General features: G+C 40.6%; 1 protein-coding gene across 4 annotated transcripts in view; it reads right to left on the reverse strand.

Moving 5' to 3' along the window:
• The window catches only part of MIPEP (mitochondrial intermediate peptidase), a 177,182-nt gene that overhangs the window by 18,900 nt on the left and 134,002 nt on the right, over positions 1 to 24,280 (reverse strand). For 3 of the 4 annotated variants that reach the window (XM_081814731.1, XM_081814733.1, XM_081814730.1), the window contains 2 exons: positions 7,242 to 7,363; positions 3,992 to 4,065 (listed from right to left, as the gene is read on the reverse strand). The exons of the other annotated variant lie outside the window; for it this stretch is intronic. In XM_081814731.1, the coding sequence (XP_081670857.1) occupies positions 3,992 to 4,065; positions 7,242 to 7,363 (196 nt within the window). The remainder of the gene's footprint in view (positions 1 to 3,991; positions 4,066 to 7,241; positions 7,364 to 24,280) is intronic. 4 annotated transcript variants of the gene reach the window in all.

Here is a 24,280-nt window from a genome sequence, read left to right on the forward strand (position 1 = left end):
CTGAACCTAAAAACTCAACAAGGGCCATTTACCCAAATTTTAGAGGACACAAAACACAAAAAAAATGGTTTACAAAGGAAGATCCGCATGAGTAATTCATCCGTCATTCACAAACGGCTGAAGTCATCTAACTTCTATCGTCAGTAGTCACATCATTCCACTCTTGTATTTGGTGTAGTAAGAAACAACTCTGCTTCCCAGTGGGTGTAAAATATTACTCCCCTGCTACTCACAAACCTTACTGTATATTTGTCTTCTTGAAAACCATACATTTTCTGAAATGATTGTAATAGAAACTGGACTTTGCATCATGTCCACCACAGCACACTTAAAAAAGTATCCTAGTATAGACTTTTAAAAATAGCAAAATGAATGAAAATACCATATCATCGTTGTTTCTTTATAGCAAAAACTTTATGTTCTTTTATGACTCAGAAATGTGATACTTAATATAAACCAAAAAACCCTGACGGGTGGCATATGGAATAAAGAGCAGAAAAACTCAACGGGGGCAACTGAATACAAAGAGTTCAACCTCACCCCAGAATTCCTGGCATGAAGAAAGCCAGTTTCAGTCAAGTATTGCCAAACTGTTGAGTGGGGGAGTTAAGTAAAAGAATATTGTGCTTATAACGTATTTCTTTACATGTGCCATGAATGTGTTTAAAAGCAGATAAGGACATGACTTCAATCTGTAACGCTCCTTCTACTGCATCTGTTTTATCACTTGAGCAACACACATGTGCCCCACGCAGGGGGACTGAGACAGGCGCTGAGGACAAGCACATTAGAAGGAAGTCAAGTTGTGACGTCAAATCACACCTTCTCTCCCAGAGGGAGGGGGTGAGTGACTTTCTCAAGAAGTAGCAGAGCTAGGAAGAGTGGATCCTGGTCGGCTGTACCATGTGACCTCTCTTCTCCCAGGAGGGGAACTGTTTGAACTACTATGCAACCACTGTGTTGTTTTCAAATGGTGTTTAGAATGCTGAGAGGAAAATACAGACTCTGACCATGACTTGGATTGCCCCGTGGGGCTCCCTCGGTGCAGAGCCGGAGTCAGCACACAGACGTGGTTATGTGGCAGGAGCCTTTAACTGATGATTGTGGAGCAAACAGAGGGAGAAAAGAAAGAGGAATGCCCCATTCTCAGGCACATCCTTCAGACCAGCTTCTGACCACAAGTTGGCTCATCTGTTGGTGGGGCCAGAAAAGATCCAGGGACTCGGAGCTAATGACGACTCATTCTAAAAACAGGTCACTGTGTCATCTTTATTACTCAAAGATCAAAAGCACGGCATATTTGATTTCTTTGAATAGGTATCGTTCAAAGAGCATGAGTACAAGGCAGAGGTATTCTGACTCTAAGGAATGGCCTGGAATTCATTTGCAACATAAGTCTTAAAGTAGTAGGTTAATAAAGTTGTCATTTGGTCAGGGAGGCACCTAGTTTGAAGGGAGGTGTTCTTTATCTTTTGCTACTTAATATAACTCTATAACTCTTGCCATTTACCTAGTAAGTAGTTAAGTAACATATACAAACACCTATAAAAAATTACATTTTCATACAAGAATAACACCTACTAGATTATTTAAGCTTTTATATCACAACTCTTAGTAATTTCACCAGTCACTACTCCTCGGGATACCCAGTGTTTGGCTAAGAGCCATTCTCTAAGGACATTCCTGTTTGGGGGTACAGGCTGGCTGCCTACAAGAAAATGAGAAGCCACTGCTGGTCTTGTCTTACAAATCCAGCCCTATAAAGTGACAACAGTCATGAACTTCTCTGCATGTCCCCCATTCATCTTTGACATGTAACAAATCATGTGAATTAATGAAATCTGACAGAACAACATTAAGAAAAATATTAACAGTTTAAAAGCAGAACCATTCTATTGTTGGTGTTAACTGGAATCTGAATATTTTATCATCCCTGGTTCGAACCACAGTCTTGTTTTTCTCTTCCAAGTGTGCAAATTTCAGTGTGGAAAATATTAAGTTTCTTAACACAATGATGTTTCATATAAAGAACACAATTTTTAGAGAGGTTTGTTACAACATTCTTGGAAGTGTGTAGAAAAATACACCAGCCAAAGGACAAACAGAAAAGGATTTGATTGTTTTTTTCTTTTGAGGGAACCATATGTAAGCTAATATTTATGTGCAGTGTTTAGATCCTGGTCTCAAAGAGGAAAAGCTAAGCATGGCTATGGGGAGAGTATACATAACAGAAAACCTACAGGAGGAAGCAAATTGCAGCATCCCTTCTTGACTTACAGTGGGCTTTCTGTGAGGGACCAGAAACTACCAGCTGAGAAATACACAATGTGTGCTCTCGGTGGTTTATTAGTATGAGCCGAGGAATTTTCCTTTTATGTGGGTCCATAAGAGACCCTTACCCCGGCGTCCTGTTCTGCAAACACATGAAACAGCACAGACTGCTGAAGAGCATAATCTCTATGACCAGAAGTCACAGGTTCAAATCCTGACTGATCTACTCACTGCCTCTAACATGGGTCAAGGACCTGACCTGTTGCAGCATCTGTAAAATGGGAATAGTGATCCTTCCTACCTCATAGGGGTGGTGCTAGGATATTAAATTAATCAAGCGTGTAAACCATGTAAAACCCTTCCTTGGATGTAGCAGAGTTCAGGAAGGACCATTAAGGTGTGAGTGGGAACTGAGGCACCATCACCAGGCCTTCTGCATCTCAGGAAGACAACTCGGAGGCACAGTGTACTAATGGGAGACCCAAGTGTTGTTGTGGGGGACTTCTGTCATCTTGGTTTGGCCAAGCCACATGAAACTGTAGGCTCTCTGGGCCGGCTGATTTGTTTTCTAAACATACTGTGGCACTGGGTAGATTGGGCCCGGAAGAGCGCCCCCTCATGGCCAAGTTGACGAAATGCAAGTTCCGCAAGAACGGGGCGTTTGTGTCTTTCACTCCTGCCCCCAGCACAGCCCGGCGTCACAACAGTGCCTGGCACCTATAAGCACTCAACACGGACATGCTGAGTAAACGAACAGCTGAAGGCAAGGAGCTCTGTGAAAACGGGCAATAGGTATTAGATTGAACAGATGTAGGCAAGGAAACATTTATGTCAGACCCATTACTATCCTACTTCTCCAATACGAGATGTACCTCCTAAAAGCAATTTTTATCAGCTAGTTGGAGGGTCAGCCACAAATATAATTGTTGATATATTGAGAATATCCAATAATATCCACATCTTCCTTAAAAGATTTCTGAGAGCATTTTACGAAAAATCATGATAGTCCCTTCCATTTACAATTAAATTTTCAGTGAAAATACTTAAATGAAAAAATTAACCCCCCATATTACACAGGAAAACAAGCACTGTGGTACCTGAAAGAGAAGATTTAATTAGGTTCTAATTTTTCAATGGGTAAAAAATCCAGCCCAATGCCTTGGAATTTCTAGCAAAGGTCTAGCTAAAGTTTTGGAGAAAGAAAGAAATGAGTTCTTTAGGCTAAAGAAATACACTGTGACCTGTTAAAACCTATAGGCAAATTTTCTGATAATTTATGACAAATTTACAAATTTCCTATTAGAGTGTCAGTAACATTTTAAAAGTTAAAACGTGAAATTTTATGCCAGCATCTAAATAAATCGCAGTAACTAAAACCCATAAAACAGGAGGGCAGTGAGGGGAAGGGCGAAATAGATGGAGGGGATTGAGGTACAAACTGCCAGTTATAAAATAAATAAGTGACGGAGATGAAAAGCACAGCATCGGGAATATAGTCAATAATATTGTAATAACAGTGTTTGGTGACAGATGGTAGCTACACTTAACGGTGGTGAGCATGGCGTAATGTACAGACCTGTCCAATCACTATATTGTACACCCGAAACTAATACAACATTGTATGTCAACTATACTTCAATAATTAAAAAATGTATATAACCCATAAAATCTTTTTAAAAAAAGGATGACGGACAAGTTACCACTCTTTGTTTTGTTTTACCTTGCACCATGAGCATGGGCTCCTTGCCCCCGCCGTGAGCTAGCATCTCCCTGCGATAGCGCTCCCCTGCCACCCTGCAGGGGAGAGAGGACACTCTGTTATAGCCCCAGGTCACACTTGTCCTAGTTTCTCAAAATGAAGCCACGCTGACATCATATTCAGAAAAGCCGCCACCACAGGACAATTCAGCCGTCTATTTTCTTGCTTCTAAAACTCTTAATTCCAATTTTTAAATTATTCTAATTAAGTAAAACCAGGTGTGACATATTTATTGTATAAGGAGAACTGTATTTTCAGCTTTCCGTGTCATAGCAAGCAATCTCTCTTCGAAGAAAGGATTATTTAGTTTAGGTATTATATAAGTAAAAGGTATCCCACTGTCCATCACCTTTGGGATTATCTTCAAGTGCGATTTGGAATTATTTCTGCTGAGATGAAACAGAGAGAGAAAAATAACACTGTGAAATAAAAGTGAAGGGGACAAAGCTGGCAGGAGAAGCTTAATTACACCCGGAGAGGGAGAGCTCAGCTAAGGGTAACTGATGGAACGGGAAACTGACTCTTGAGTGCCCTGATGGGGAAGGCAAAGGAAGGAACAGCCCATCTGCATCTTCTGATGCACTTTGTCTGCTGGGTTCTGTAGGGAACACTGTCTATAATAACCCCTGCAGGCAGACTTTGGAGAACTTTTACAGATAGAAATTCTCCAACTTAACGGCACCTGGACACAAGCTATTTAGTGCTACTTTTGTATTTTATGGAAAATGCAATTCCTTTTATGCCAGATGACTACATACCATGATGACATAAGTTACATAAATGATGCTGTTTTCATCCCACTATTTCTGGAGCATCTTTATGTACAGGCAATTTTACGAACCTGGTTTCTAATCAGAATTTTTGATGTATTACAGTATCAAAAATATGTTGAGATCAAACACTATGTGGGTACCAAGGCAAATGTGTCATGAATTAGGAAACACGGACAGAAGGCTGGGCCCACCCAAGGAGGGGACAGGGTGGCTGAGAGGCCCCGCGCGACCCCCGGCCTGGGGGCTGGATCTCCTGCCGGCCCCAGTCTGCAGCTCCCCTCCCCTTGGGCAGACTCCTGCTCTCAGGCCTCTGGTTCTCGGTGTGCCTCAGGTCTGCGTTGCCTGGCTTTCTGGTGAGGCTTCCAGTCTGGTGATTTTTCAGAAGTGAGATCAAAAAGGATCTTTTGACATAGGTTAGAAATTTTCTAGTCCAGTGAGTATTTTACTAGCTTACTTTTACACGTCTATAAAAGTATGGCAAACTACATGTCTAGGCAAGAATGCACATATAAACAAGATATAAATGCTTGGAAATATATGTATTTAATAGTATGTGGTTTTCTAGTAAAGCGCAGTTCCTTTAAGCAAGATAATATTTTGCCTAGTTTATAGAAATCTCCAGTAAAGAACCATAAACCCCTAAATTGATTTATTATAGTCAGTTTTGGCTTTAGGTCCTTTGAAAATAATAAAATCTGAAAAGCAGACCAAATGTCTGCAGTGTGCAAAGGGCGGAAGACAAAATAACATGTGGGTACCAAGCTGTAAAATATTTAAAAATTCTATTACATCAGATTCAAGTTCAAAAGGCTTTGGAACTGAATGTGATTATTAAATGCTAAGAAAATCCAAACCTACATCCAACTGCATGAAAAACTGGGGGCTGGGCAGGAGACAGAGAGGGAGAAGGGGCTAGGAATTAGCAGACCTGCCTTCTAATCTTACTCTAGTCTTCGCTGGGAAGCCTCGGGCAAACCGCTTGTCCCCTCCGAGCCTCAGTTTCCCCTCACAAGCAGTACCTGCTCTGCCAAGGTTGCCATCAATGTAAAATAACGGGCCATATGGAAACTTTAGGGCACTCTAAAAATCCAAGGTGTCATTAATTTTAAACCACATAAAAGTGGTAAAGATACTACATAAATATCCATGGCTGCCTGAGACGTATCTGGAGATGTGTTTGCGTGGTGAGGAGATAAAATGCTTTAAAATGAGTATTAGACCAGATCATAATTAGTGGTTTGCTTTCAAAGGAAGCTCCTTCTAAGGACTCCATGAGACCAGAACTCGACTTCCCCGAGGTTCCTGGTGTTGGAGGGAAGCCTGTGAGAATCAGGAGGCCCACTCAGGGTGCAACGGGGCAATCCTGTGCTTCTCCTGTGGGGTGGAGCTTACTGAGATCCTGGGGATGCAGGGCTGCCCATCCCAGAGCCCACTCTCCCTCCTTCTCTCCTTCTCCAGCCCACCACTGCGCATGGCTGCCTCCATTGTGGGGAAGGGGGTGGGCATCATGTGTCCCTAGCTGAAATCAACCAACCCAGATTCCTTCACAGAATCATTAAAGGCTCACACGGTCACCAGCTAACGTGATGAAATATGCTCTGGACAGGGCCAAGAGTCACCACACAATGATGTTTGTGACAGCTGCGGATTGTGCTCTCTGAACTACTGCCCATCCTGATGATGGAAATGGTGAGCAGGGCTACTCAGGAGGGCACCTAGGAGGCAAGCAGTGGGGAGCGATGTGGGGCAGGGCTCTGCAATGCCAACACTAAGTGGTGGTCAGTGGACCCCATGAAGGGGAGCTGTGGAGGAATGGTTGTGGAGCTGCTCCCATTCTTCAGACCACCACTGTCTTACAGGGGAAGAAAGTGTCCCAAAGTCAGGCAGAGGGGGAACTTTCCAGAACAAAGTGGACACTAGCACAGATACTCAAAGTTTCCAACAGTGCTGCTCCCAAATGAACAACAGGAGCAAGTCCTTTGTTGGGCAATAAAAAGGAAATCAGGTGGTGTTCCCCGTGAGTGAATCCTTGGAAGCTTGTGCTGCTGCAAATAAGGAAGCCTGTCCAAGGGAACAGGAAGCACCGAGCAGCGGGGTACAGACAACGAGAGAGGCTGGAACAACTAAGAAAACCCACCGGGGAGGCATGGAAGCAGAGCAGTCTAGGCCCACTCCGGAGAAGCACAGAGCTTCCACACAAAGGGTCCCTACAGCACGACGGGAGGGCGCCGCACCATCACCAGTGTGCGGCAGCTGCACAGCGCCACAGAGCAAGGCAGAGGTTCGGGGCCAGGCTCTGCCTCAGGAAGCAGGAGGGAGGCCCAGGCGGAAGGTGTGGTGTAGGCTAGGTGGCAAGTGGCTGAGGTTCTCAGCCTGGCTGCAGATGTAGTGGGGTGGGGGGTTACTGGCACTGGAGGAGAATTCATCCCCCTCATTACCTGTTAAAAGGGTCTTGTTGAAAACACTCCTTCCAAACCATGGAAGCTACTGCCCTGGACATCAGGTAAGAGTAATACTTGGCACCATAGCCCACAAGGTGACTGAATCGAAGCTGCCAGGCCTGCCAAAAGAGAAACACAGCACAGGAAATATGAAGTCTTTGTATTTCCAGATGTATGAGAACACAATGGAAACACATAAGGAAATCCGCAAAGGTTTTAATTTAAATTTAACTCTAGAGGGCCCCGTCACTCGCGATACTAATATTTTGCCACATTTTATGCACTGTTATGGACTGGTATGCCCGCCCCCCCAAAGTTCATATGTTGAAGCCCTAACCCCAATACCTCAGAATATGACTATACTGGAGATAGGGCCTTTAAAAGGGTGGTCAAGCTAAACTGAAGCAGTTAGGGTGGGCCCTAATCCAGTAGGACTGGAGTCCTTATAAGAAGGGAGAGACACAGGGGTTGGGCTCAGAGGAAAGGTCACATGAGAGCACAGTAAGAAGGCGGTCATCTGCCGGCCAAGGAGAGGGGCCTTGAAAAAACCAAGCCTGCCACACCTAATTGTTTCCAAGTTCATCACTGCTGGGATTCATTTCTGTGACATACATGGAGAGAGGACAGCCCACACTCAGCAGGAGGGGTGAAGATAATGGAGCAGGAATGGACTTCCACATCTGTTGTAGCCTGCTTGGAATGCCTGGTCATTGACACCGGGAGTGGAAATTCTGGATCTGGCATGGAGTGCATCCATTTCTTTTCTTTCTTTCTTTCCTTCTTTCTTTCCTTCCTCCTCCCTCCCTTCCTTCCTTCCTTTCTCTCTTTTCTCTCCTTTCTCTCTCTCTTTCTTTTTTTTTGAGGACAATGATACAGTCATTGTAAGAAAGGCCATGAGAGTTTTCATGGAAGAATACTCTGCCCCTGGAAAATTCTTGTCCTACAAATACCGTTCTTTCTTGGTACCTAAAAGCTGAAACATCTACATTCTGATTGGTTAGTAGTAGGAAGGTTATCCAAGTGCCAACGCATAAACTTACCACAGCCTATTCACAGTAACGTTGCTACAAAAGCTAGAATTATGAAAGCGGTCCTCAAAAGACCTATTTATGACCTAAACATTTTTACTTTTCTAAAACAAACATGCAATAATCCACTGTCTTCTAATGTGTGCTTTAATTGACATTCACATTTTTTGAGAAGAAAAATTGAAGCCTAAGTTTTTCAAAAGAATGTAACCAAAAAACTGAGCTTTATTCATAATGACAGTTGGATATATTATTCTTTCATTCATAATTTAATTTTTTCACTTTTTTAATGAAGATATAATTGATTCATTACATTAGTTTCAGGGGTACAACATAATGATTTGATATTTGTATATATTTTGAAACAATCACCACAATAAGCTAGAAGCCTGTTTTTTTTTTTAACGAAGATAATCATTCTCTAACAAATCTTTTAATTCCCCGGAAAATAAAATATAAGGTCTAATCCTTACCATAGACCTATAAACTAGATAAGCAAATTCTATCTGATTAAGAGGAAATATTAAAAAAAAAAAGATGGTTCCTTGATCACAGTGAGTGGCAAGTTTTAGAACACAGTCTCTCTGTCTTATATCTACTACACAGGGACTCTAACAATGAGATCACAGTGCTAGTTTATTCTCTGCATGTGTCCAACACATTAAGACAAATATTTTGTCAGGATTAGGCAAAGGAGCTATTACAAAAGAAGGTGTGCTAATGTGGCATTGTGTGTTAACCATACTTCAATTAAAAAAAAAAACTATTAAAAAAAGGAATAGCACAAATAAATGGAAAGGTGCAAATGAAAAAAAAAAAAAGGAAAATGTGCTGGAGCACTGAAACTGATTTTGAACATGAGGATATCAGGGCAGAGAGAAACAATTACCCTCCATATCCACTTTCCCTGTTTTTCAAAATGGCTATGCTTGGAAGTTAAGTGAGCACCTTGTGAGTCATGTTCTGAAAGGAAAGAGACAGGCCCCTTGCTCCTGTGTGTGCCATGCTGGGCCATCTGGGACGGTGAGATCCCAGCCATGGGGAGCCGCAAGCCGGGGGTGTGGTTTCTGACTCCACATAGCCACCACCAGCACTGGGTGGGTGCGCTCACAAGGCTGTTATCTGGGGCCTGTTATAGTAACCAGACCTGGATCCTTCCTCAATGGCCCCAGGCCCAGGTGCCAGCACCATGAACACATGAAGGCGGCTGGAGTTGAGGTCCCAGAAGCTCAACTGTGGTCTCGCCCCAGATGGGAGAATGTGACTGCACACTCTCCAGCCAATAGGCACCCTCAGCGGAGCACGGGGGGCATGGAAAGTAGAGACAGGCTTTCTTTCCCATCCTGTTTCCTATGCAAATGGTATTTAAATTGAAGGCAAATAGTCAAGGACCATCTATGGGTTAAATTCCACTATGATAAACTTTGAGTAACTAAATTTTTAGTCAAAGGGTTGGGTCTATCGGAATTCATTTGTAACACATACAACAGTTCTGTATATTCTGTCTTATTAAAAAAGGGGATCTATGTCAATTTTTGTGTTCTGTTGGCATCTTAATGGACCACTGGTAATCTTTCTCATATAAAGCCACTGGGATACAACGATATCTTTTGCAATAGAATATGGCCTGCTGTTTTAGTCTGATACTCCATTGATACTGGTTCTTATGTGACTGGTGATGTCAATCTCTCTCAAGGTGGATGCCTCAAGATAGGAAGCACATAGTTGAAGGGGTCCTGTCTTTGAAACTTCTTCTTGGTGATCTGCCGTAACTAGTGTGGTAGCCTTTGTAGTACAGAGCAGAGCTTGATTTTGTTTAGATTCCAGCTGAATGCAGTTCTGTATTGCCTTGAAAGCAGGCCTTCTTCAATAGAGGCATTTGATTCGCGCTAAGAAGTTTCTAAGTTTGTTCATGTCATCGACTCATAACTAAGTCCTCACATAAACAGAGTAATAAAAATAAGACCTTTCAGAAGTGTAGAAAGAGACATCAGGGTCTGTGCAATGCTCAATTTCCTGAGCTGCCACGGCGTCTGCCTTATAGCAACATGCCTACCTGGATGCAGATGTTCTGGCACAATGCACACCTCGTTGTGTCTTGTTCTGTAATTACAGGTTTGAGTTCGGTACTACACCCTTTCCATACCTCAAGACACGCTAGATAAATTACACCCACCTGACACCTTTCATCAGTGGTTTGCAAGTTTAGGGTGGACGAAGACCTACAGTTCCACTGCTGTGTAACCACAAATAGCTGAATTCCTTCTAATTCAACCTAATATTAAGTCTTTGTTATAATTCCACCCATTCGTCAGGAAAAGGAAAAGACAGCATTTCATTTTAAGATCAGGAATGACAACATGCTCTTCCTTTGAAGTCAAAGCTTTATTCTTCCTAAGGGACACTGTCGGATGGACAGACGTTTTCACGCTTCCTGTGAAGTGTAACGTGCAGATCTGCTCTTAAAACAAAGGACACAAACACCTTTGCAGATTTTCTTTTATTCTGACTGAAGTGTAGATCTTCCAACCCTGACACTACCCAAGGCATGGCTATTGCAGACTTCTTGGTCAGACACTCTCAGTGATCCCACAGACAAGAACGTGGAGCAGGTGAAGAGTGTTCTAGGAACTCTGCGGAAACTATCACTTGCTTTAGAACTCAGGGAAGGGGAGACCCTTTGAGGATTCTTACTCAGTGTAGCCCCTTCCTAACCACGTGATTTCCCTCCATCCAAATTAGAGACAGGGCCAGGAATGGAAAGGCAGCAACGGAGCTGGTTACCTACTATCTATTTCAGTTTCAGACCTAGAAGAGGAGCCAGTGCAGAATAAGCACTCATGAACTACATGTTATATGTTCAGTGATTGAACTAATCATTCCTCTTAACTATACTCTCAAATAGCACACCAATTCTTCATCTCTAGCTACATGTGTATAAATGCATTTAGCTAAAATTCATTTTAAAACAATCTTATCGGTGACATTATAAATTGCATGAGAACAGGAATGACACCCACTGCCTCTTTGATGTGCATCATATGAATTGAAATTTCCTTAAGAGCAAAGACCTCAATACTGTGCCTATGTCTGGACTCAGCATGGTATGGGGACTACAAAGGGAATTCAACAGCTGCTGCAGGATAGATGGATGAATGGATGGATAGGTGGACAGATGGACAGACACTGTAGGATTCTTTCATGATGCTCAACATTACTGAAAAATTAGCCTTTGACTGCAATAAGAAGGCCAGGAATAATATCCATATCACAAACAAGAGGATATTACAGAGCTAAAAGCAAATTTTGGATCTTATGCTGACTATTAATAATGTTGTTTTTTTTAAACTACATTTTTTACTACATTATTTGATAGATGATATAGGATTTTTAAGGCTAATTTTGACACCAGATCTCCAGGTCTGGACTATGTACACAATCTGTGTCATGCTTCCTAGGGTGTGACTTCAATCTCTTTCAAGCTTTGTAGACTCTAAACAAATAACGAGCCTAGTGATAACCATGCAAGCTCAGAAAGGCCTACTGTTCAATGTGTACCTGTCATAATTAGGGTAACTAAAAGACAGGAAGACAGAAAGAAGGAAATTTCTGAGCTAGTCTTTATGGACATACCATTTTGACTTTTTAAATTCTCCACACACAATACTGTTGGTTTGTGGCGTACCTCTTAAGATACCAAATCTGTAGCATCCAAAAGTGTTCAACCACAATAGAAAGCAGAAGGTGATATTTTTCCATCTGCCTTCTCATGTTTATATTTTCTCTCTCCCAATGTGTGTGTACATTTATATTTTTCATGAATCAATATGGACTGGTATTTCTAATTTGATAAAAAAGTCCCTATGGACACTTTGCCAAAATGTCTCACCATTGTGAGAAATGACAGTGCCAAACAAACAGGAATTCTCCTTTTGTAATACAAAGTGATTTTAAATGAAACACAGCTATTGTGCTTGACAAACTTCCAGGTGGCCCCCATGATCTCATTCATGCCTTTGTGAAATCACTCCCCTTGAGTGTGGGCAGGACCTGTGCCTTGCTTCTAACTAACAGACTATGGCAACAGCAATGGAATGTCACCTTCACGATTAATTGTGCTACACATAATGTGTTCTCTGGTTAGCAGACTCACTCTAGAAACCCTCCGCGGCGGCCTGAGGAAGTCAGCAGCCATGTTGGAGAAGCCCACCTAGTAGGAAGCCAGTGAATCCTCTCAGATCTGGAAGGAAGGATTTAAGATGTGGGAGTGGCCTCTCGGACATAGTCCTATAGCTGACAGCAAGAAGTCGGGGCCTTGGCTCCCACAGCTGCAAAGATATGAATTCTTCCAATGACCCGGGTGAGGCACTCAGGCCCCAGATGAGACTGCAGTCGGCTGACACCTTGGCTACAGCCTGTGACACCCCGAGCATGGGGTGCAGCTACACTGGGCTCTGCCTCCTGACACACAGAAACTGAGATGGCTACTGGTTTAAGTCAGTAAGTTTGTGGTAATTTGTTACACGGCAATAGAAAACGTGTATTATTATTTATTTCAAAAAGTGAGAGTTGTATTGAGAAGTACTAAGAGAAACGAGCCCCTGAAAATACGGAAGGGATACCTCTATTTATTAAATGTCTCTTTGTCAAAACCTTTTGAGGATGACACTTTTTATAGATATTTTGTAAATTTTTATAAATCGTTTTAACATTTTACACTTTACAAATAGAATCAAGAAAGAGTAATTTGGTCAAGGCTACTGGCAGAGATTGTTAAGCAGCCCCTCCTCATCCTTCTTCCTCTTAGAAACAGAATCACATCCTTTCCCCAACACATTTGACCAAGGCAGAGACTACACTTCCCAGGCTTCCTCAAGTGGCTACGCTATGTTCTCGCATGTGCAGGAGGGTGGAGGTAATGTGTACAACCCCATCCTTCAAAAAGAATGCTGCTCATCCTCCTGCCTTTTTACCCTCTCTGCTAGCCTTGAAAAGGAGAAACTGGCACCACCTTGCACGCAGATCAAAGCCATGTGTTGAGGTGCCACCAGTCCGCCAGCCCTATCTGCATACGCTTGCCTTGTCAGGCAGGAAGAAATGAACTGTATCTTATTTAAGTCATTGTATTTTGTTTTTCCAACTGATGAGCACACAGGTCACACGTGTGGAGACAGAACTCACAGCCAGGTGTCTTTCTAAAATCAAAGCCCATGCTCTCTTGCTACTCCATATTGCACATCCTAAAGTATCGAATTGAATTATGTGACCTACTGCTTTCCAGGAATGGGAAAATTATAATCACCCTGATTTCAAATTCTGGACCCTCAGAATATATTCCTATACATGATTTGTGTGTTTACATTTGACACTCATGACTTAGAATTTAATTTCTACCATACCAGCTTAAACACATCAAAAACACACCATGTAGCTATTTTTACAGCTAAAAAGGAAAGACCTTATACACGTGATAATAAGAGTAAGTGTTATAAGAAGTTAAAATGTTAACACTGCCAGACTTGGGGGAGACCTCTGGGACCTATGAGTGGCCTATAGCTGACAGCCAGGGGAAAGCTGGCTCATGTATATTAATATTAAACTTAAGTATAATAGTAAGAGTAAGTTAAAATGTTAACACTGTTCTACATCAAAATATTTATCCACATTACATAAATCCTTTTCCACATAACCATTCAAACTTGAATAATTTCCCAAGGTGCCATTAAGAGAATTTTCTAACCCCGAAACAAATTCCTATGCCATATTTGTGTATTTATGACACAAATCCTAATGACAAATGCAAAACATTTTCTATGCTAATGGTAGAATTATGGCCTATTTTCAGAAGACCCAGTGTTAGAAGAAAAAATCATTCTTAACAAACCGACCAAATCTCTTCAGACAATTAATAGTATGTCAGTCATATCATTATCGATGCACAAAATATTAATTAGGAGTATGTCTCTTTAGTATGTCAATCTCAATTGTCAGTTTTCTTTACATATGGATATTGAAAAAAAAAAAGCTTTGAAAAAACAAAAACCCTGGGGGCGCCTGGGTGGCTCAGTCGTTAAGCGTCTGCCTTCGGCTCGGGTCATGATTCCAGGGTCTTGGGATCGAGCCCCGCATCGGGCTCCCTGCTCAGCGGGAGGCCTGCATCTTCTTCTCCCTCTCCCTCTGCTTGCCACTCCACCTGCTTGTGCTGTCTCTGTCAAATACATAAAAAAAAAAAAAAAAAAAAACCCCTGGAAATACTGGATTGTGCCTATCAAAGCTAATCCATTAGCAGAGCAAAGGTGTAGCAGATTCAAATGTTTATGTTGTTAAAGTGCTTATTAGATGAAACATGGATAGGTGATATTAATCTACGTAAAAAGATCATAAATGAAAAACAACAAGCATGGAACTGGAACCAAGACACGCTGGCTTTTTTCTTCCTAATCGAAGCTCCTTAACATTGCTTTTCCCCTTGCCTGGACCATCTCATGAGAAAAAGGAGGTTCCTCTCCATTCTAAAGGAACCCCTGCTCAAGTAATGAGAACTGCCACAGAATATGAGGGCTTCTGGAATCAGGAGGCCACCCAGGAGAGCGAGAGGGACCCCTGTAAGAACAGGACACAATCAGGCACAGCTCTGGTGTTAATACATTCACCAAAAGAAGCAGGATACTAAAACAAACAGAAAACAAATGACAAAATGGTCACAGTAATTCCATACCTAAAAATAATTACTCTAAATGTAAATGGACTGAATTCTCCAATTAAAAGACACAGAATGGCTGGCTGGATTTTTTTTTTTTTTTAAGACCCAACTATATGCTGCTGACAAAAGACTCCCTTCAGCTTTAAGGACATACAAAGGCTCAATGTGTAGGGATGGAAAATATATATTCCATGCAAATGGGAAGCAAAAGAGAACAAGGATAGCTATACTTACATCAGAAAAAAATAAACTTTAAGACAAAACAGTAACAGAGACAAAGAAGGTCAATATTTAGTGTTAACAGAGTCAATTCATCAAGAAGATAGAACAGCTGTAAATATATATGCTCCCAACATCAGAGCACCTAAATATGTTAAGCAAATGCTAACAGACCTGAAGAGTAAAACAGACAGCCAGACAATAATAATAGCAGGGAAATTCAATACCTGACTTTCAACAATGGATAGATCATCCAGACAGAAAATCAACTGGGAAACATTAGACTTGAACCATTCTTTTGATCAAATGGTCCTAACAGACATATATGCAGATCATCTGATCCAACAAGAGCAGACTGCATAGTCTTCTCAAGCACACACAGAACATTCTCCAGCACAGATTATATGATAGGTCACAAAACAAGTCTTACCAAATTTAAGAAGACTGAAATCACACCAAGTATCTTCTCTGAAAACAATGGCATGAAACTAGATGTTAATAACAGGAGGAAAGTTTGAAAATTCACAAATATGTGGAAATTCAACAACACACTTCTGAACAACTAATGGGTCAGAGAAGAAACCAAAAGGCAAAATTAAAAAATATCTTGAAACAAACAAAAACAAAGGTGCAACATATCAAAACCTATGGGATGCTGCAAAAGCAGATTTAAGATGGAAGATCTCAAAAAAAAAAAAAAAAAAATCAACCTAACTTTATACCTTAAGGAACTAGAAAAAGAGGAACCAATTAAGCCCAAAGTTAGGAGAAGGAAGGAAATAACAAAGATCAGAGTGGAAACAGATGAAATAGTGACTAAAATACAATAGAAAATAACAATGAAATGAACGTCTTTTTTTTTAAGATGTATTTATTTATTTGGGGGGAGGAGGGGCAGAGGCAGAAGGAGAGTAAGAATCCTCAGACTCCCCGCTGAGCACAGAGCCTGATGTGGGGCTCAATCCCAGGACCCTATGATCATAACCCAAGATGAAATCAAGAGCTGGCCACCCATCCGAATCAGCCACCCAGGTGCCCCTAGAGCAGTTTTTTTGTTTTATTTTAAAGAAACAAAATAGATGAACCATATTCAGACATACCAAGAGAAGAAGTGAGATGATAAGATAATATTAGTTATGAAAGAAAACATTACAATTGATACTACAGAAGTAGAAAGGATCATAGAGACTATAAATAATTATACATCAACAAATGGGACAACTTAGAAAAAAATGGATGCATTCCTAGAAATATACAATCTACCAAGACTGAATCAAGAAAAAATAGGAAATCTGAACAAACAAATTACTAGTAAGGAGATTGAATCAGGAATTAAAAACCTAACAAACACAAGTCCAAGACCAGATGGCTTCACAGGTGAATTCCACCAAATGTTTAAAAAAGAACTAATACCAATTTTTCTCAAACTCTTTGGAAAAAAAAAAAAAAAGAAGAAGAGGAGGGAACATTTCCAAACTCATTCTGGGAGCCCAGCTTTGTGATGATATGAAAACCAGACAAGGACGCTATAAGAAAATTACAGGCCAATATCCTTGATGAATATAGATGTAAAAATCCTCAACAAAATATCAGCAAACTAAATTAAACAGTACATCAAAAGGATCACACACCATGACCAAGTGGGATTTATTCCAGAGTTGTAAGCATGGTTCAACACCCCCAAATCAATCATTGTGATACATCACATTAGCAAAAGGGTGGATAAAAATCATACGATCACCTCAATAGATGCAGGAAAAGCATCAGACAAAATTCAACATCCAATCATGATAAAAACTGGAGACAACAGGCTTCCTAATTCCAAACTATATTACAAAGCTATAGTAATCAAAACAGTATGGTGTTGCAGGGAGGGAGGCAAGATGGCAGAAGAGTAGGGGTCCTCATTTCATCTGGTCCCTTGACTTTAGCTAGATAATTATCAATCATTCTGAATACCTATGAATTCAACCTGAGATGTAAGCAAAGAATTGCTGGAATTCTACAAATAGAAAAGCGACCACTTTTTGCAAGGTAGGAGGTGCAGAGAAGTGTACTGGAGGGATATATGGGAAGATACATGGCAGGGGGAGGGAGCCTCCAAAAGTCAGCTACTGGAAAGTGATATAGCCCCAGAGCGCAAAATCAGAACTTCTAGGAATCTGCTCCAGTGAGAGACATCCCTGCCTGAAAGGTGCTCAGGTGGCAAAGAGGGCATAATCCTAGGTGGGACAGTGTGGTCTCTGGATTCCCTGGGGTCACGGAAAATGGGGGTGCCAGAGCCAGCAGAATTTCCAAGCATTGGAGCAGGGAACCTGGTATGGTCAGCGAGGTGGGAGTGGGCTGTCAGTTCGGTTTGCCATAAACCACAAACCGGGGCACAATTGGACAACTACTCTCTGGGAAGAGGCCCTGCAAGTGGCAGGCCCACTGCAACCCTCCTCCCTCCCCCGGGAGGATCAGTGCGGGTGCACACTGCAGGAGTCTGCAGAGTTTGGCACAAACAAAATGGAAGACTGCTTTTCCCTGAGGGTTTACTGAAGAGAGGGGGCTGTGAACTTTCAGCTCCAGGGTGGGAGTTGGGGGTTCATCATTTTTATTTTCATCCTCTGAAGCAGTGGCACAGAAAGCCTTCAGGGAACAAGAGCCACAGAGAAGAAACTGAAGCAGCTTACAATGAGCCCAGCCCCCTGGGAAGAGGCAGTGCAACTCCACCCAGGCAAAGACATCTGAAAATCAGTGCAGCAGGCCCTTCTCCCAGAAGACCAGTTGGAACATCAGGGGAATACCAAGTTTACCAAGCACACAGAACTGCAAAACTCCAGCACTAGGGGAAAATAGTATATAGAATTCGAGGGTTTTTTTCCTCATGAATTTTTTATATTTCAGTTTAAAAATTTCCTTTTTTTTTTTCCCTTTCAACTAGTTTCTTATTCTATCAACTCTTTGTTTTTAAGTCTTTTTTTTTAACTTTCACTTTTACATTTACATTTTATAGATACACTCTTCATTTTTGGCTTCCTTTCACTGTATTCGATTTTATTTTTGTATATATATAAATTCTGCTTTCTTTACAATTTTGGGACTTAGTGTCTTGTAACAAACAGACCAAAATATACCCAGGACCATGTGGATCACCTGTTTTGTCCACCAGGGAGATTGTATTCTCTTCCCCCCCTTTTTTTCCTTTTTCTTTTCATTTTTTTCTGACCTCTTCAGATTTGTTTAGTGTGTATTTCGCTTGGGTAGTGGTTGGTATTTTTGATTCTGTTCTCTCATTCATCCATTCTGCTCTGGGCAAAATGACTAGAAGGTGGAATTCACAACAAAGGAAAGAATGAGAGGTAATACTCTCTGCCACAGATCTAATCAATATGGATGTAAGTAAAATCACAGAGCTGGAATTCAGGATAATGATTATAAAGTTACTAGCTGGACTTGAAAAAAGCATAAAAGATACTAGAGAATCTCTTAGTGCAGAAATAAAATCTAGTAAGGCAGAAATTAAAATTCTTTAACTGAGATGCAGTCTAAATTGGATGCTCTAATAGCGAGGATAAATAAGGCAGAAGAGTAGTGACACATAAAACAAGATGATGGGAAGGAAGGAAGCTGAGAAAAAGAGAATAACAACTAATGGACCATGAGGGGAAGCTTCAAGAAATCAGCTACACCATAATGTGCAACAGTATTAGAATTATTGGGGTCCCAGAGGAAGAAGAAAGAGAGAGAGGGATAGAAGGTATATTTGAGCAAATCTTAGCTGAGAACTTCCCTAATCTGGGGTAGAAAACAGGCATTCAAGTCCAAGAGGTAGAGAGAATACCCACAAAATCAATAAAAATAGATCAACACCCTGATATATAAGAGTGAAGCCTGCAAATTTCAGAGATAAAGAGAAAATCCTGAAAGCAGCTCGAGACAAGAGCTCCTTAACTTACAATGGTAGAAACATTAAACTGGCAGCAGACCTATACACAGAGACCTGGCAGACCAGAAAGGACTGGCATGATATATTCAGGGTACTAAATGAGAAAAACATGCAGCCAAGAATACTTTATCCAGCAAGGCTGTCATTCAGAATGGAAGGAAAGATAAAGAGCTTCCAGGACAAACAGAAACTAAAAGAATTTGTAATTACTAAACCAGCCCTGCAAAAATTTTAAAGGGGATCCTGTAAGTGAAGAGAGAGACCAAAAGTAAATAGACCAGAAAGAAAACAGAGACAACCTACAGAAACATGGGCTTTACTGGTAATACAATGGCGCTAAATTCGTATCTGTCAATAGTTACTCTGAATGTAAATGGGCTGAATGCTCCAATCAAAAGACAAAGGGTATTAGATTGGATAAAAAAAGCAAGACCCATTCATATGCTGTCTACAAGAGCCCATTTTAGACCTGAAGAGACCTCCAGATTGAAAGCGAGGGGGTGGAGAACCGTTTATCATGCCAATGGACATCAAAAGAAAGCTGGGGTAGCAATCCTCATATCAGACAAATTAGATTTTAAACCAAAGACTGTAGTAAGGGATGAAGAGGGACACTATATCATACTTAAAGGATCTATCCAACAAGAAGATCTAATAATTATAAATACTTATTCTCCTAACTTTGGAGCAGCCAATTATATCAACCAATAAATAACCAAATTAAAGAAACACATTGATAATAATACACTAATATTAGGGGACTTCATCACCCCACTCAGCAATGGACAGATCATCTAAGCAGAAGATCAACAAGGAAACAAGGGCTCTGAATGACACACTGGACCAGATGGACTTCATAGATATATACAGAGCCTTTCATCCTAAAGCAACAGAATACACAGTCTTCTTGAGTGCACATGGAACTTTCAGAACTGTCATGGAACAGAATAGATCACATACTGGGTCACAGTCAGTCCTCAACTGGTACCAAAAGACTGGGATTATTCCCTGCATATTTTCAGACCACAATGCTTTGAAATTTGAACTCAATTACAAGAGGAAATTTGGAAGGAACTCAAATACTTGGAGGTTAAAGAGCATCCAACTAAAGAATGAATGGGTCAACCAGGAAATTAAAAAAATTTAAAAAACTTATGGAAACAAATGAAAATGAAAACACAACTGTTCAAAACCTTTGGGATACAGCAAAGGTGGTCCTAAGAGCAATACAAGGCTTTCTCAAAAAAAAAAAAAATCAGAAAAGTCTCAAATACACAAGCTAACCTTACATCTAAAGGAGCTGGAAAAAGAACAGAAAATAAAGCCTATACCAAGCAGGAGAAGAAAAATAATAAAGATTAGACCAGAAATCAATGAAATAGAAACCAGAAGAACTGCAGAACAGATCAATGAACCTAGAAGCTGGTTCTTTGAACGAATAAGATCGATAACCCCCTAGCCAGACTTATCAAAAAGAAAGGACCCAAATTAATAAAATCATGAATGAAAGAGGTGAGATAACAACCAACACCGAGTAAATACAATTTTAAGAACATATTATGAGCAAGTATATGCCAAAAAATTAGGCAATCTGGAAGAAATGGACGCATTCCTGGAAACATGTAAACTACCAAAACTGAAACAGGAAGAAATAGAAAACCTGAACAGACCCATAACCAACAAGGAAATTGAAGCAGTAATCAAAAATCTCTCAACAAACAGGAGTCCAGGGCCTGATGGCTTCCCATAGGAATTCTACCACACATTTAAAGAATTAATATCTATTCTTCTGAAGCTGTTTCAAAAAATAGAAAAGGAAGGAAAACGTCCAAACTCATTCTATGAGGCCAGTGTTACCTTGATCCCAAAACTAGACAAAGACCCCACCAAAAAGGAGATTTGCAGACCAATATCCGTGATGAACATGGATAACAAAATACAAGATACTAGCCAATAGGATCCAACAGTACATTAAAAGGATTATTCACCACAACCAAGTGGGATTTATTCCTGGGCTGCAAGAGTGGTTCAACATTCACAAATCAGTCAACATGATACATCACATTGATAAAAGAAAGGAAAAGAACTATATGATCTACTCAATTGATGCAGAAAAAGCATTCGATGAAATACAGCATCCTTTCTTGACTAAAACTCTCCATAGTGTAGATCCCTACACTATGAAGGAACATACCTCAATATCATAAAAGCCATCTACAAAAAGAGAATATCATTTTCAATGGGGAAAAACTGAGAGCTCTTCCTCTGAGGTCAGGAACACAACAGTGATGCTCACTCTTACCACTACTGCTCAACATGATACTAGAGGTCCTAACCTCAGCAATCAGATAACAAAAAGAAATAAAAGTCATTCAAATTGGCAAAAAAGAAGTCAAACTCTCACTCTTCAGAGATGACATGATACTTTATGTGGAAAACCCAAAAGACTCCACCCCAAAATTGCAGAACTCATACAGGAATTCAGCCAAGTGGCAGGATATAAAATCAATGCACAGAAATAAGTTGCATTTCTATACACTAACAATGATACAGAAGAAACAGAAATTAATAAATTAATCCCATTTACAATTACACCAAAAACCATAAGATACCTAGGAATAAACCTAACCAAAGTAAAGGATCTGTACTCTAAAAGCTAGAGAACACTTATGAAATAAATTGAGGAAGACACAAAGAAATGGAAAAACATTCTATGCTCATGGATTAGAAGAATAAATACTGTTAAAATGTCTAGGCTACCCAGAGCAATCTACACATTCAATGCAATCCCTATCAAAATACCATCACCATTCTTCACGTAGCTGGAATAAATAATCCTGAAATTTGTAAGGAACCAGAAAAGACGCTGAATAGCCAGAGGAATGTTGAAAAAGAAAACCAAAGCTGGTGGCATCACAATTCTATTACAAAGCTGTAATCATCAAGACAGTATGGTACTGGCACAAAAACAGAAACATAGATCAATGGAACAGAATAGAGAACCCAGAAATGGACCCTCAACTCTACGGTCAACTAATCTTCGACAAAGCAGGAAAGAATATCCAATGGAAAAAGGACAGTCTCTTCAACAAATGGTGTTGGGAAAACTGGACAGCCACATGTGGGAAAATGAAACTGGACCATTTTCTTACACCATGCACAAAGAGAAACTCAAAATGGATGAAAGACCTAAATGTTAGACAGGAATCCATCAAAATCCTAGATAACACAGGCAGCAACTTCTTTGACCTCAGCCACAGAAACTTCTTGCTAGACACATCTCCAAAAGCAAGGGAAACAAAAGCAAAATGAACTATTGGGACTTCATCAAGATAAAAAGCTTCTGCACAGCAAAGTACAGTCAACAAAACTAAAAGGCAACCTACGGAATGGGAAAAGATATTTGAAAATGACATATCAGATAAAGGGCTAGTATCCAAGACCTATAAAGAACTTATCAAACTCAACACCCAAAAGACAAATAATCCAGTCAAGAAATGGGCAGAAGTCATGAACAGACATTTCTCCAAAGAAGACATACAAACGGCCAGCAGGCACATGAAAAAATGCTCCACAACACTTGGCATCAGGGAAATATAAATCAAAACCACAATGATATACCACCCACACCAGTCAGAATGGCTAAAACTAACAAGACAGGAAACAACAAGTGGTGGCGAGGGTGCAGAGAAAGGGGGATCCTCTTATGCTGTTGGTGGGAATGCAAGCTGGTACAACCACTCTGCAAAACAGTATGGAGGTTTCTCAAAAAGTTAAAAATAGAGCTACCCTACAACCCAGCAATTGCAATACTGGGTATTTACCCCAAAGATACAAATGCAGGGATCCAAAGGGGCACCTGCACCCCAGTGTTCAAAGCAGCAATGTCCACAATAGCCAAACTGTGGAAAGAGCTGAGATGTCCATCGACAGATGAATGGATAAAGAAGATGTGGTTTATATATACAATAGAATATTACTCAGCCATCAGAAAGGATGAATACTTACCATTTACATCAATTTGGATGGAAATGGAGGGTATTATGCTGAACGAAATATGTTAATCAGAGAAAAACAAGTATCATATAGTTTCACTCATGTGAATATAAGAAACAGTGCAGAGGATCATAGGAGAAGGGAGGGAAAAGTGAATGGGAAGTCTTGAGAGAGGGAGAAAAACCATGAGAGACTCTTAACTATAGGAAACAAACTGAGGGTTGCTGGAGGGGAGGGGGTGGGGGATGGGGTAACTGAGTGATGGGCATTAAGGAAGGCACGTGGTGTGATGAGCACTGGGTGTTATATGCAACTAATGAATTATTGAACACTACATCTGAAACTAATGATGTAGTATATTTGGCTAATTGAATTTAAATTAAAAAAAAAGAAAAACAAACAAGAAGTATGGCATTGGCATAAAAACAGACACATAAATCAATAGAACAGAATAGAGAGCCCAGAAATAAACCCACACATATACGGTCAATTATTTTTTGACAGATGAGCCAATACTCAATGGGGAAAGGACAGTCTCTTAAATAAACAGTGGTGGGAAACGTGGACAGCCACATGCAAAAGAATGAATCTATCTTACACCATTTACAAAAATCAACTAAAAATGGATTACAGACTTGAATGTAAGAACTGAAACAATAAAAGTTCTGGAAGAAAACACAGGCAGTAAACTCCTTGACGTTGGTCTATCAATGGTATTTTGGATTTGACAAAAGAAACAAAGGCAAAAGTGCAAAAATAAACAAGCGGGACTGCATAAAACTAAAAAGCTTCTGCATAGCAAAGGAAACCAACAACAAAATGAAAAGGCAACCTATGGAATGGGAGAAAATATCTGCAAATCACATATCCAATAAAAGGTTAATATCCAAAATATACAAACAACTCATACAACTCAATAACAACAACAACAACAATAAAACAAATTTAAAAGTGGGTGAAGGGGGCACCTGGGTGGCTCAGTTGGTTAAGCGACTGCCTTCAGCTCAGGTCATGATCCCAGGGTCCTGGGATCGAGTCCCGCATCGGGCTCCCTGCTCTGCGGGGAGCCTGCTTCTCCCTCTCCCACTCCCCCTGCTTGTGTTCCCTCTCTCGCTGTGTCTCTCTCTGTCAAATAAATAAATAAAATCTTTTAAAAAAA

The sequence above is a fragment of the Leptonychotes weddellii genome, chromosome 3 (genome assembly GCF_054177405.1).
Source record: "Leptonychotes weddellii isolate Sample4059 chromosome 3, ASM5417740v2, whole genome shotgun sequence".
NCBI lineage: Eukaryota > Metazoa > Chordata > Mammalia > Carnivora > Phocidae > Leptonychotes > Leptonychotes weddellii.